At 45.5% G+C, this 12,086-nt stretch overlaps 1 protein-coding gene across 2 annotated transcripts; it reads right to left on the bottom strand.

Moving 5' to 3' along the window:
* Nucleotides 1–925: 925 nt before the first annotated feature.
* CFAP97D2 (CFAP97 domain containing 2) lies at nucleotides 926–11,279 on the bottom strand. Of its 2 annotated transcripts, none has more exons than XM_055336119.1 (4): nucleotides 11,151–11,279; nucleotides 4,536–4,616; nucleotides 3,027–3,145; nucleotides 926–1,535 (listed from the first exon to the last, which is right to left on the bottom strand). In XM_055336119.1, exons 1-4 carry the CDS (start codon nucleotides 11,238–11,240, stop codon nucleotides 1,424–1,426), a joined length of 402 nt encoding a protein of 133 aa, XP_055192094.1. In that variant the 5' UTR covers nucleotides 11,241–11,279; the 3' UTR covers nucleotides 926–1,423. The 2 variants fall into 2 exon arrangements, with proteins under 2 accessions (XP_055192094.1, XP_055192095.1); XM_055336120.1 differs by having other exon boundaries at nucleotides 1,475–1,673.
* Nucleotides 11,280–12,086: the final 807 nt, after the last annotated feature.

Below are 12,086 nucleotides of genomic sequence, written 5' to 3'. Positions count from 1 at the left end.
ACTTGACAAGTGTCTTTTATTAAGTAAGGGACAGAGAAATGAAATGGCCAGTTACTGATGTAGGGAAGATGTTAGAGTTCAAAGCCAACAGCCAAGAAAAAATTCTTGAGACATCTTTGGTGAAAAAAGGTGGTTTTATTAAAGCATAAGGACTGGCATGGCAAAAAGAGCTACTGGGGTCATAAGGAGTGCCCCATTATACACTTTCAAGTTTGGAAGGGGTAAGCCTCCCCACATATTTTGGAAACAAGGTTTTCAGGATCCTGAGGGTGCTAGCATCTATTGATAGGAAAGGTCACTTATTACTGTTTAGTAAAATCTCAGTCATGAGACTCTTTGGATGTATATCAGAGGGTCATATACTTGGGGGTGACTGCCAACATATATCTGGGGGGGGGAGATAAAGAAAGTTTCCAAAGGAATTTTTTTTTTTCCAAAGGAATTTTTGTATGTTAAAGTAGACTCACAGGATCCTGGAGATAGAACTAAGATTGCCTGTTGCCCTAAGCAAAGTATCAACATAGAGGCAGATGAGTCCCTAGAGGAAGGTCACTCTGCCTGTTTCAAGGATGTGTCTATGGGCTGTAGGGAGTAAGGAAATTTAATAATTTCTCTTCTGCCTTTGTTTCCCACATCAGTTATCAGGCTCAAATTGAAGCATTCCTAACAAAAATCATAGACTTTCGTTCTTGGTGGGGCTCCATTAAACTAATGACAAAGGGACACACCATTTTTTTTATAATAAATTTATTTTTATTGGTGTTCAATTTACCAAAATACAGAATAACACTCAGTGCTAATCCCATCAAGTGCCCCCCTCAGTGCCCGTCACCCATTCACCCCCACCCTCCGCCCTCCTCCCCTTCCACCACCCCTAGTTCGTTTCCCAGAGTTAGGAGTCTTCGTGTTCTGTCTCCCTTTCTGATATTTCCCACACATTTCTTCTCCCTTCCCTTATATTCCCTTTCATTATTATTTATATTCCCCAAATGAACGAGAACATATAATGTTTGTCCTTCTCCAATTGACTTACTTCACTCAGCATAATACCCTCCAGTTCCATCCACGTTGAAGCAAATGGTGGGTATTTGAGGGACACACCATTTTTACCATTATTGTGTGCTGGGCCATTAGCTGAATTAGCTTGGTGCCAACTACTTCAAGATAGGAGACTTCAGAGCCACAGTAAAGCTGAATTCATTCTGAGTCTGAGCCCAGAGTGTGCCACACTCATTCTCAGTCCGGAGTAGAATAAAAAGAAATATGTAGGAAAGGCATAAACGTTCTTTGCCTGCTTTAAAATCCAAGCAGGGCAAGGAGGTGGTGTGTAACTTGCAAAGCCTGAGGAGCTAATTTCCTGGAATGGGAAGAGCTGGGTCGGCTTGCAGGTCACCTAGGGCACTTCATGTCCCTTCAGGTTTCCTCAAGCCTGGCTGCTTTGTTCAAGCTGAGGCTCTTCCTGTGGCTCTCTGACTGGCTGGCACCTCCCCGAGATCACTTCTGCTTCCTCTTTTCCTTCCTTCTTCAGTACTGTCCTGTGTGTGACAAATCAGGCAGGTTCTGAGGGGGGAAGCCACTTGATTGTATAGATTTACCTCCGGGCTAGTTGGGACTTGTGTTTTTCATAGAGAATCTAGGCAGCAGGTGGGAGCATCTCCCAGTAGGCTTCTGTCCTGGGTTGAGTTGGATGGAGATTAATTATTAGCTTAGGCTCCCTCATTACAGCTTAAGGTAAGTAGCACTCAACAGTGATTTGTATCCTCAAGTTAAATATCTGTCTTTAGAGCAGAAAGTGATTCCAAATCTTATGTAAACTATCCCAGGAATATGGAGGTTGACCTGTAACCGCAGGCTTTTAATGACAGGGGCTGGACAGTGGTGCAGCCAGGAAGCACGGAGGCCTTACTGACACCAGGCCTGCTCCCCATCCCACCAGATACTCCAGAGTGAAGCCCCAGGTGAACCACTGCTGGAGGACCTAGAGACAGATTGCTTCCACACACCCGCCCCACAGGAGTGCAGGACCTGCCCCTCCCACAGAGCTTCAGGCAGAGCCCCTACAGCCCTCCTCTAAGACACACTTCCTGGTGCTTGCTGTCAACCAAATTGTAATTTATTGTGAAATCTGTAAACTACCCTGAGCTTCTCGGAGACGGGTCCAGGTTAAAGATTTCAGAAGGATTAAGCACCTCTGAAAACCTGCCTGCATCACAAGCGTCCATCACGGGCACTGCGGAACTTTCGCATTTGACAAGAAAGGACAGTACTGTGACCGGTGAGCAAATTCTGGGGACTTGTGGGGTGCAGGGGCCAGGGGTAGTTTACCTTAAAGAAGGACTTTTAGGATTAATGACTGTTTCTAAATAACTGTAGGAAGATTTTAGAGGCCATGGAGGCTTGCTCTTCTCCCTCCCCATAGAGAGCTCCACTTTGGGGAAATGCCATGTTGTTGAAGCGAGTAGCATCCCCACTGCTCCCCTGTAGGAAACAGGAACAGTCACCCTCACACATGAGACACAATTACATGACCTCTGATGCTGTTTCCAGGCAGACGCTGGGCCCAGCCTTGTGCTGGCAGGAAAATAACAATCTAGGCTGCTTTTGCAGATGGAAATGTATGAGAACTGCCTGATCACAGGGCCTGGGGCAGGAACCTGCTTCCCCCACTTCCTAGATGCCATCTTGGTGCCTCAGTGTCTCCATCTGTACCTCGAGAAGTATGATAGCCTGCCCATTGTGGGATGAATTTGAGGCTTAAATAGGAAGCCAATGTAGGAGGCTTTGGACAGCTCATGTGAGCAGTGAGAGCTGCCGTGTGGGTCTTTGTTCTGTTGTGGGTGTAGAATGAGCCTCACGTAACACTTTGACTCGTGGACCACAAAGGAAAAGGCAGAGGGCTCTCTGCAGGGAGGATGGGAGCATTGTGTTGTGGCTCAGGGGCAGCTCTTCTGTGCGGGTCTTGGAGCAGAGCACACAGGGCCCTACTGGCTTTAGTGCTGACTGCAGGGTGCAGGGACCTCAGTTACCTCTTCTGTGTGTGGCTCTTTCTACTTTCAGCCTGTCCCATGGTCCTCATGATGCAGGACAACCTCTCCAGCAGCAGACGGTTGTCCCGGTCAATGACGGCGAGCCGTTCTTCCTCCAGCTGTGGACAGACACACGAGGAACCTTTTGAAACACCAGCCATGTCTGTGTTGTTACTGTGCAGATTTATTTAGAAGATCCTGGGGCAACCAGGTGGTTGGTCAGAAGGCCTCTGCCTTTGGCTCAGGTCATGATCTCAGAGTCCTGAGATCGAGTCCCTGGTCAGGCTCCCTGCTCAGTGGGGAGACTGCTTCTCCCTCTGCCTCTGCCCCTATGCCTGCTCATGCTCTCTCTCACTTTGTCTCTCTCTCTCTCTCTCTCAAATAAATACATAAAATCATGTTTAGAGGATTCCTTCAACCCTCTTTCCTGTAACTTAAGCACACTGTGGGGTTTACATTGTTTCTTCAAATATCAGTAAGTGCTGCTGTAGCTTCAGTGACCAGTGTGACACATGCAGGCTCCTTTCTCTATTAATTGGAATACATTAGGATGGGATTAAATTACATAGGCTCAGAGTGGAGATAACAGCGAGGATGCTATGATTCTTTGTGAAATTAGGTCACCCTCCAACACTCTGTGACAGTGATGCTAATGAGGAAATCACTTCATGTTTTAAGAGAGGTATTTTATATTGTTCAGAAGAAGAGAAGATTGGAGCCCAGAGGAAATGAAAATCCACTTGCTTTAGGTATTGAAATAGATTCATCTGCTGGTTTGCCTGACAATGATTAGTTAGCTTCTGTTCTGCCCGCTTCAATTATCATTACTAACAGTCACATAAAGAGCACATAGCATCTTGCTTCAGAGGCATTACTATCAGCCTAACTATGAGAGTCTTATTCTAACTAGATGGCTTACACTTCAAGAAATAAATACTCTCTGGTGGTAAAGAAATGGTCCTGCTTATTATCTTTTTTTACTTTTTTAAATTTTATTTTAAAGAAATGTTTAAGGGAAGGGTACTAATCGATTGCTATACAGCAGCAGTGAATAACTTGCCACTGTGCATTCCTGCCCCTTCCTGCCCTCTCTTCCTGGAGACAAAAAGTTAGCAGGAAGACTGGAGAAGACTCCTGGTGCACCTACCACCCACCAGCTCTGTTCTGGCGAGATGAGGTTAATTGGCTGCTGACACAACATGTCATCGTCGATAACAGGGACTGTTTATTCCTTACTGAGCCTGCATTTTCCATTTCCCTGGTTTCTGAGCTGATTTTTTTAAAGCTTTTTAATTTATTTATTAGAGAGAGAGAGAGAGAGAGAGGCAGAGACACAGGCAGAGGGAGAAGCAGGCTCCATGCAGGGAGCCCGATGTGGGACTCGATCCCAGGTCTCCAGGATCAGGCCCTGGGCTGAAGGCGGCACTAAACCGCTGAGCCACCCAGGCTGCCCTAGCTGATGTTTTCTTGTTAGCTACACCAGTAACTGAGAAGTAGAATGAAGCTTACCTTCAGCTTCTTGAATTTCAGGTGGAGGTGACTGAAGCTCAGAGGGGCGCTGGTGTCCACAAGAGGCTGGGCGTCTTGGATCTGCAGTGCAGAGAGGCAGTGTGACCCCAGGCACGCTGTTAGCAGGTAACTAACATGAACTCAGATTGGGCAGCTTCTGGGCTATGGCACCAGGAATGAGTATAGATGGTTGTGAAACCGAAGATTCCAAGTCAGCCTGGGACAGATAGTCTTCAATGGTGCTCAAGACTTGAGTCAGAACCCAAATGCCCCTGGAGGGAAACAGGCAGCCCTGGGAAATGAGCCTACATTGTTGTTCTCAAGTAGAGAGTTAAGTAGACGTGGAGTAAGAATTCATTAAATGTAAGTGTCAGTAGACATTTCTATTCTGTCTCCAGAGGCCTTTAAAAAGGAGTGAATTATGAAACTCTATTGCCTTCACTCTAATTTCTGAGCCAGCAATATGTTCAGGATGAGCTCCTGAAACATGGATTAACTCAAAATGATCTCTGCACCTTCCTATCAGAAAATGGACAAAGGAAGAAAATTTATGTTTTAAAGTAAGATGGAGTAAATGCATGAGGGCCATATGTATTACCATCTGCAACAAAAGGGACCCCCCCCCAATACTCTAGATACTTGCTTTTAGACCACCAGCTACTTGGTCCTCTTAGCCGATAATCTGCATGAGACAATGTTGGGAAACCCCACCAACTGAGTCTGTCTGAAATGATAACGTGAGCATTGCTCACTCTGGGAATTAAATCCGCAGAGCCATGCAGTGGTGGAGCAGAGCTCACATGCAGAGAGCCAGGACAGGGCTAAAGGGTTAGATGGTGGGAAGGTTGGATGGCACACTTAGGAATTGACACTTGGCCCCTAATATGAGGGAAGACTAAAGAACAAAGACAAGGGAGTAACACAACCATGTACGTGACCTGAAGGCCCACTGTTACCATGGAGGAAAAGAAGACCAGAGGTGGGGTGGCCAGTCACTTAGGGCTGTGGGATGGTGAGCAGAGGAATGCCAGTGATGGTGGAAGAAGGGTCCATAGGAGACAGACCTCCTGGAAGCACATGTCTGTGGGGGTGGAGGTGAGGGAGAAAGAAGTGATGAAGAAAGGTCTGAGGCTTGCAGTTTTGATGCCTGGTGACAGCAAGACGTGAAGAGAGGTGGTGAGCAGTTTGGAGGGTAGCCAGTAAATCCTGTGTTGGGTGACTGTGTGTAACTATCCATAGTAAGTTAGTTTGGGCTGCAGATAAAAATTTCAGACTAATTATAGTTATTAAAAATATGACACTAATTTGCCATATTATAGCACTTACTTTTGATCAAGGTCTTTTGAACATACTGTCTTCCGAGAAGCTCCCTCTCATCTATTATACACACTAAATATAGAGGAGAAGATACTCTTCCTAACAGTTGCTAAATGTGGAGGGGGTGGAGACATTGAAACATTGCCATTTTATAACCATCATAGTACAGACTGGTTCGGGCACAATCACCAACAGATGTCGATCTTGGGGTAAAGTCTGGAGTGTTTGATGTGGGTGTCAGAGAGAGCAGCTGAGGGGAGACAGAGAATGACAGGGTTCACCTGAAAGAACCACTAAGATGCTCAGCACTGAGAGATACCAGCAACCACAGTGCCTGGCGAGGCCCAGAGCTGGGGCCTGGTTGAGTCTTTTTTTTTTTTTTTTTCCTGGTTGAGTCTTTGCAAGAAGCAGGGAATGCCTGCAGTTGTCTTCCATGCCTCTGGAGATATGAGTGTGGAAGACTCTGGCTGAGGGCACAGTGTGTGTGTGGCTGGGGGAGAGGAGGGGTTCAGGGCTCCTCCTGGCTCAGTGCCTAAAAAGTTAGGTTCTCTAGGCAGATTTCCGTGAGGATCACTGCTCCAAAGACCCCATGCCCAGACATGGGGAGTCCACAAAACTGGACTAACCAGAGCATGCAGAGCCTCAGTCAATTTCTAGTACTTCATCTTCCAGACACTGGACAGATAGTTCCAACACGAAAGTGAGAAATGAAGAAACCAAACAGGGGACCTTGAAGAGACAGAGACGATGAAAGGAACAGAGGAAAATATCAAGTAAACGTTAAGTAACAATCTTGGAGAGACAAAAGAGATGCTGCATCCCTAAAACAAGAAGGGTATTCTAGGAAAAGAGAGTAATTACTGATAATAGTCCTTGAAAATTAATGCTGAAATAAATTGAATTAAGGAGCTGAGGATAAAACCAAGAAACCTCCCAAAAGTGAGCCAGAAATAGAGAGATGGGCAGCAGACGAGAAAATAAAAGGAAACTAAAGGCTCAATATTGGGTCTCAGACATATAACTTGTAGGGTTTCTAGAAAGTAAAAGGGGGGACATCTGGGTGGCTCAGCGGTTGAGCCTCTGCCTTCGGCCCAGGGCATGATCCTGGAGTCCTGGGATGGAGTCCCGCATTGGGCTCCCCTCAAGAAGCCTGCTTCTCCCTCTGCCTGTGTCTCTGCATCTCTCTATGTGTCTCTCATGAATAAATAAATAAAATCTTAAAAAAAGAAAAAGAAAGTGTAAGGGATAGAATTTTCAAGGTCTCTAAAATGAAAGAATCCATCAGGATGAACTCAAAGAGATTCACATGAAAGTATGTCATCATAAAATGTCAGAACATCAGTAGTAAAGAGGAGGTCCTTCCTAAAAGTTTCTGGAAAGATACACCCACATACTAGCATCCATAGTAACACAGGAATCACGAGACTTTTTAAAGAAGGTGGTGGCTGAAGCAGAGGGCTGGCCATCCACTGACATACTCATGCTTACCCTGCCACAGTCTGCAGCTGTCATTCCTGCCCGGACAGGATGCCCATTTCCCAGGACTCTTGGCACTTTATTAGACAAATGTAGTGTTTTTTACACATTTTTCTTCACGTTGCCTTTTCCATTTCACAATGCATTCTAGGCTAATTTTATAGTAGCACACAGAGAGGTTTCCTGTTCTTTTTTGTATCGCATATTATATCGTCATGTAGAAGCATCCTAACTTATTCACCCAGCTTGCTTTTGATGGACATTTGGGCTAGCTTCGATTTTGCTATTACAGATACTGCTGGAGTTAGTATCTTTTGCAATTTCTTTTCTTTGCCAGTGTGCCTTTGGAATGGGTAGTTCTGGATTAAAGGCTAACTATGTGTGCACTGGCATTAGGGCTTGCTAAATCCCTGGGGGGCTGTGCCTGCTAAATGCCCACCAACACTGTGTATAGTGCCTCTTTCTCCAAAGCACTGCCAACAATTTGGGGGATTTTTGCCAACCTGTTAGTTGAGAAATGATATTACAGTGTAGATTTAATTTGCATTTCTCCAAGTGAAGTGAACTGACTTTTTTACAGGTTAAGAGCTGTTTGCAATTCTTTTTCTTTGAACTCTTGTTCATACTCCTTGCCCATCTTCATGTGAGGTGGTGTGCATTTTTCTTTTTCTTTTTAGAAGTTCTTTATAGATAAGGATATTAACCCTTTGTGATATAAGTCACAATTATTTTTCCCAATTTATATTTGTTTTTCCATTGATTCTTCTGGGTTCTTTAGATATTTAATCATTTCATCCGCAAATAGAAAAAAAAAAAAACAAACCATTACCTACTTCATTACATTTTCATGCCTAATGGATTTGTCTTGTCTGCTTCCTAATACCTCCAACACAAATCAAAAGAGTATATGAGATAGTAGGCATCCTTGTCCTATTTCTTACTTTACAGGGAATACCTTTAGTGTTTCACTGTTACTTGAGTACTGTCTTAGGACTGAGATATTTTATCTCATTATGTTAGGGAAGTATCAGCAGTGATTTCTATTTTATTAAGGTCATTTAAATTTTATTTTAAAGCATGACTAGTTGTTCAGGCTGTAAGAGATGAAGTCCTGTTGGGACGCCAGACTGAGAACGGCACTCGCTCAACAGATGCTGTGGGCACAGCACTCACCTGCAAATCCTTTTCTCCCTTCTATTGCATCAGAGTCCTATGTGTTCCCAAGGACTCTCAGCCAAGTAGTAAGAAATTAAGTAACTCTAAAGAGCTAATGCCCCTTACTCTTAATATGGAAGAAGCATTTGCTTTAAGCCAAGTGTTGGTGCCAGCAGGTGCCATTTGGCGTTAGTTCTTGCTGCTGCCTCTAGAAGGGCAGTGTGGCCACCATGCCCCATCCTCTCTTCTCCTCTCCTTCCTATCACTAACCCGTGTTTCCCTCAGTCACCGGGGCCTTCGCCATCTGGACCGCAGCCTTGTCTTTCCACAATGAGTTCCACACCAGCTACCTGAACCCTCCATTCTGTCCTGATCTATCCCCTCCAGCAAACGCCTGCCAAGACTCCTGGCACCAGCCCCGCTGGGAACGGCCCCTCTGGCTCTAGGTGCCCCATTCCACACCCACAGTTCCCTTCTTTTCAGCTTTTATTTTTTAAGATTTTATTTATTTATTCATGAGAGACACACAGAGAGAGGCAGAGACACTGGCAGAGGGAGAAGCAGGCTCCATGCAGGGAGCCCGACATGGGACTTGATCCCAGGACCCTGGGGTCACTCCCTGAGCAGAAGGCAGACACTCAACCACTGAGCCCCCCAGGGGTCCCACTTTTCAGCTTTCTTAGTTGACTGTATCTGAGACTTGCTCCCCGTCTTCACGTCATTCCCTCCCTTTAACACCTGATGCTGGGAGCATGGGTTCCCCTGCCCCACATCCTCCGCTGCTGGCCACGCCACATTAGGGTGTTTTAGCACTCCGTGCTTACAGCCAGCAACCCTGTGCTCCTGAGACACCTCAGAGGGGGGCACATTGGGGCAACAGAATTTCATGCTCCACAACCACACCTGGGCCCGGGGCCAAATGCTGGCACACCACCTTCCCCTTTCATCAGTTCCCTGCTTCATACAATGACAATTGCAAATCTTCTTTATCTTACAGTTTCTTAGGCACAGAGCAGAGTTATTTACGTACCTGAGGCTGTTTATCGACCACTACCTCTTATGAGAGATGAGTCTAGTCCCTGGGATGCACAGATGAACAATGAAACCCTCATGCATTTCCTTTCTTATCTGTTATTCAAAGAGGCAATGCCAGTTGATTTTGTATTATTACCATAAGCTCTCTTTCAGTTCTTCACTGCCAACAAGTATTTGCTAAGTATGACTCACTATGTGCTGATGATGTCATAACAGCATGATGCAGCCACCGCCCGCCCCCCCCACCAGATGGGGGAAACAAACAAGACAAGATAAATATGTTACTTCAATCATGTGGCGACATGAGATGGAAGAACAAGGAACCAGAAAGTAATGGGCACACAGGAGATTGTAGGAGGCCTGGAGGTCTGAGGAAGTGAGGGTGAGCCCTGGGACGGTCCGGAGGGCCACAGGTGGTGGGCCCAGGTTGGGGTGGGCACCAGAGCAGCCTTGCAGTAAGTGTGATTTCCCTGAGGCTACGGTGTTACCACAACCCAGGCAGGTAGAACCCCAGGGGCAGTAGAAAGGCTCATCTGGACTTGTATCCTGCCGAAAACTTGGGTCCCCCCACTCTGGGGAGGTGCCTTCAGAGCATCACAGAGCAACACCCCCTTCTCAGGTTATTCCCTTCTTAAGAGAATTTCTCAAGCTTGAGGAACACAGGCACAGAGAGACAGCACCAGCTGAGCATCGGGTGGTTGGGTAGCACCACTGACGTCCCAGCAGCAGAAGACCATCACAGCAGGTCTTTCAAAAGCACAAGGTGAACTTCTCAAATGATACCCACATTTGCATCAAATAATGGAAATAATAGCATATCTCCAAGTGGAGATAAAAGTCGGCTTTTAGTTCACATTGGAATATGCTGTTTTGACAGGGAAGAGGGTCCCTCAGATTTTTGTGTCCTAAGATATTTCAAGTCATTTAGGAAAAATTAAGTACTTTGTAAACATGCCATGATTCAGAGTCCTAAAATATGACACATGAGAGTCACAATCCATTTAAAGTAATTTTTATTTTATTTTATTTTTTTTTTAAATTTTTTTTTTTAATTTATTTATTTATGATAGTCACAGAGAGAGAGAGAAAGAGGCAGAGACACAGGCAGAGGGAGAAGCAGGCTCCATGCACCGGGAGCCCGATATGGGATTCGATCCCGGGTCTCCAGGATCGCGCCCTGAGCCAAAGGCAGGCGCCAAACCGCTGCGCCACCCAGGGATCCCTAAAGTAATTTTTATTGTATGACAATGCATATGACCAATGTTTTTTTTTTAAGATTTTATTTATTTATTCATGAGAGACACACACACACACAGGGAAAGAAAGAGAGAGAGAGAGAGAGAGAGAGACGCAGAGACACAGGCAGAGGGAGAAGCAGGCTCCATGCAGAGAGTCTGACATAGGACTGGATCCCAGGTCTCTAGGATCACGCCCTGGCTGAAGGCAGGTGCCAAACCGCTGAGCCACCCAAGGATCCCCGCATATGACCAATGTTTTAAGGAAATATCATTTTAACCATTCCATCTCTGAAAATAAAATTAGCTTTTGGTTTCCAGGGAAAGCCCTGGCATTCTGTGGGTGCTGCTTTGGTACCTGCTCTGAGCCATCTGGGCTGGCACCCACCTTTCCTACCTTTCTCCTGTGATCCTGGTAGGCTTTCTCCCAGGTGTGCTGCAGGTAGTCTCTGCCGCAGAGAAGAGCTGGCCTGGGGACTCTCTGCATCTCAAACAGCAAAACCAGCTGCTCATTTCTACTAGTGGCCTGGTGCAGAAAGCAGAGGGTTGTGTTTGCTGGGTCAGCTGACAGTTGTCATGGCATCCAAGCCAAGGAGAAAAAAAAGGGCAAGAGGATATCTCAACAAAGGAGAATTGAAGCTCCTTCCACTCTAAAGGGTATTTTCTCCAGCGAACTTAAGTAGCTTAGTGATGCCATTTTGATGTCCACTGCTCACCTGTCCCGTAGTTGTAAAGGGAAGGAGTTTCTTCCCTAGCTGATGTTCCCCTTCTCTTTCTCCCTCTTTTCCTGCTTCCTTCCTTCCCTAGCTGTGCTTTCCTTGTCTCCTCCCTCCCCGATCCTGCCTCCGGAACCTATCCCCTTTCCCTCCTATCTTTGAATCATTATCCAATGATTTGAATCATGTCCAATAATTTGGACAACTTCAAATATTTTTATTTGCAGCTTAGGTGACAGATCTTCATTTTTTTTTTTCCAGTTGACTTGAGGATTAGGTATAGAAAGTTTTAGCCATTTGAAGCCATTCCTCTCTCTGTGGCTTTTATCTGGTTGGGATGGGTTTTCCGTGACAGAGATGAAGGGATGGTAGTACTAGAATATCCATTGAGCTATTCATCTTTGTCAGAATCATAGGCATAATTTTAGAAATGACATGATTAGAGGAATTGGCTAATGACAAAATAGCAATATTATTTTCATTTCAGTTTGCTAGTTGTCATGACATCATCATACCCATCACAGAAACATTCTGGTGCAGAATTTGTGATTAGAGGTTCACTGTTCAGCTATGTGTCAATAAACAAAACAGAGCAGAAAAGGGGAATTTTATGAAGA

The sequence above is a fragment of the Nyctereutes procyonoides genome, unplaced genomic scaffold (assembly GCF_905146905.1).
Source record: "Nyctereutes procyonoides isolate TBG_1078 unplaced genomic scaffold, NYPRO_anot_genome, whole genome shotgun sequence".
Taxonomy (NCBI): Eukaryota; Metazoa; Chordata; class Mammalia; order Carnivora; family Canidae; genus Nyctereutes; species Nyctereutes procyonoides.
The sequence above is the reverse complement of the archived record's forward strand: the minus strand, read 5'-3'. Positions and strand labels throughout refer to the sequence as shown.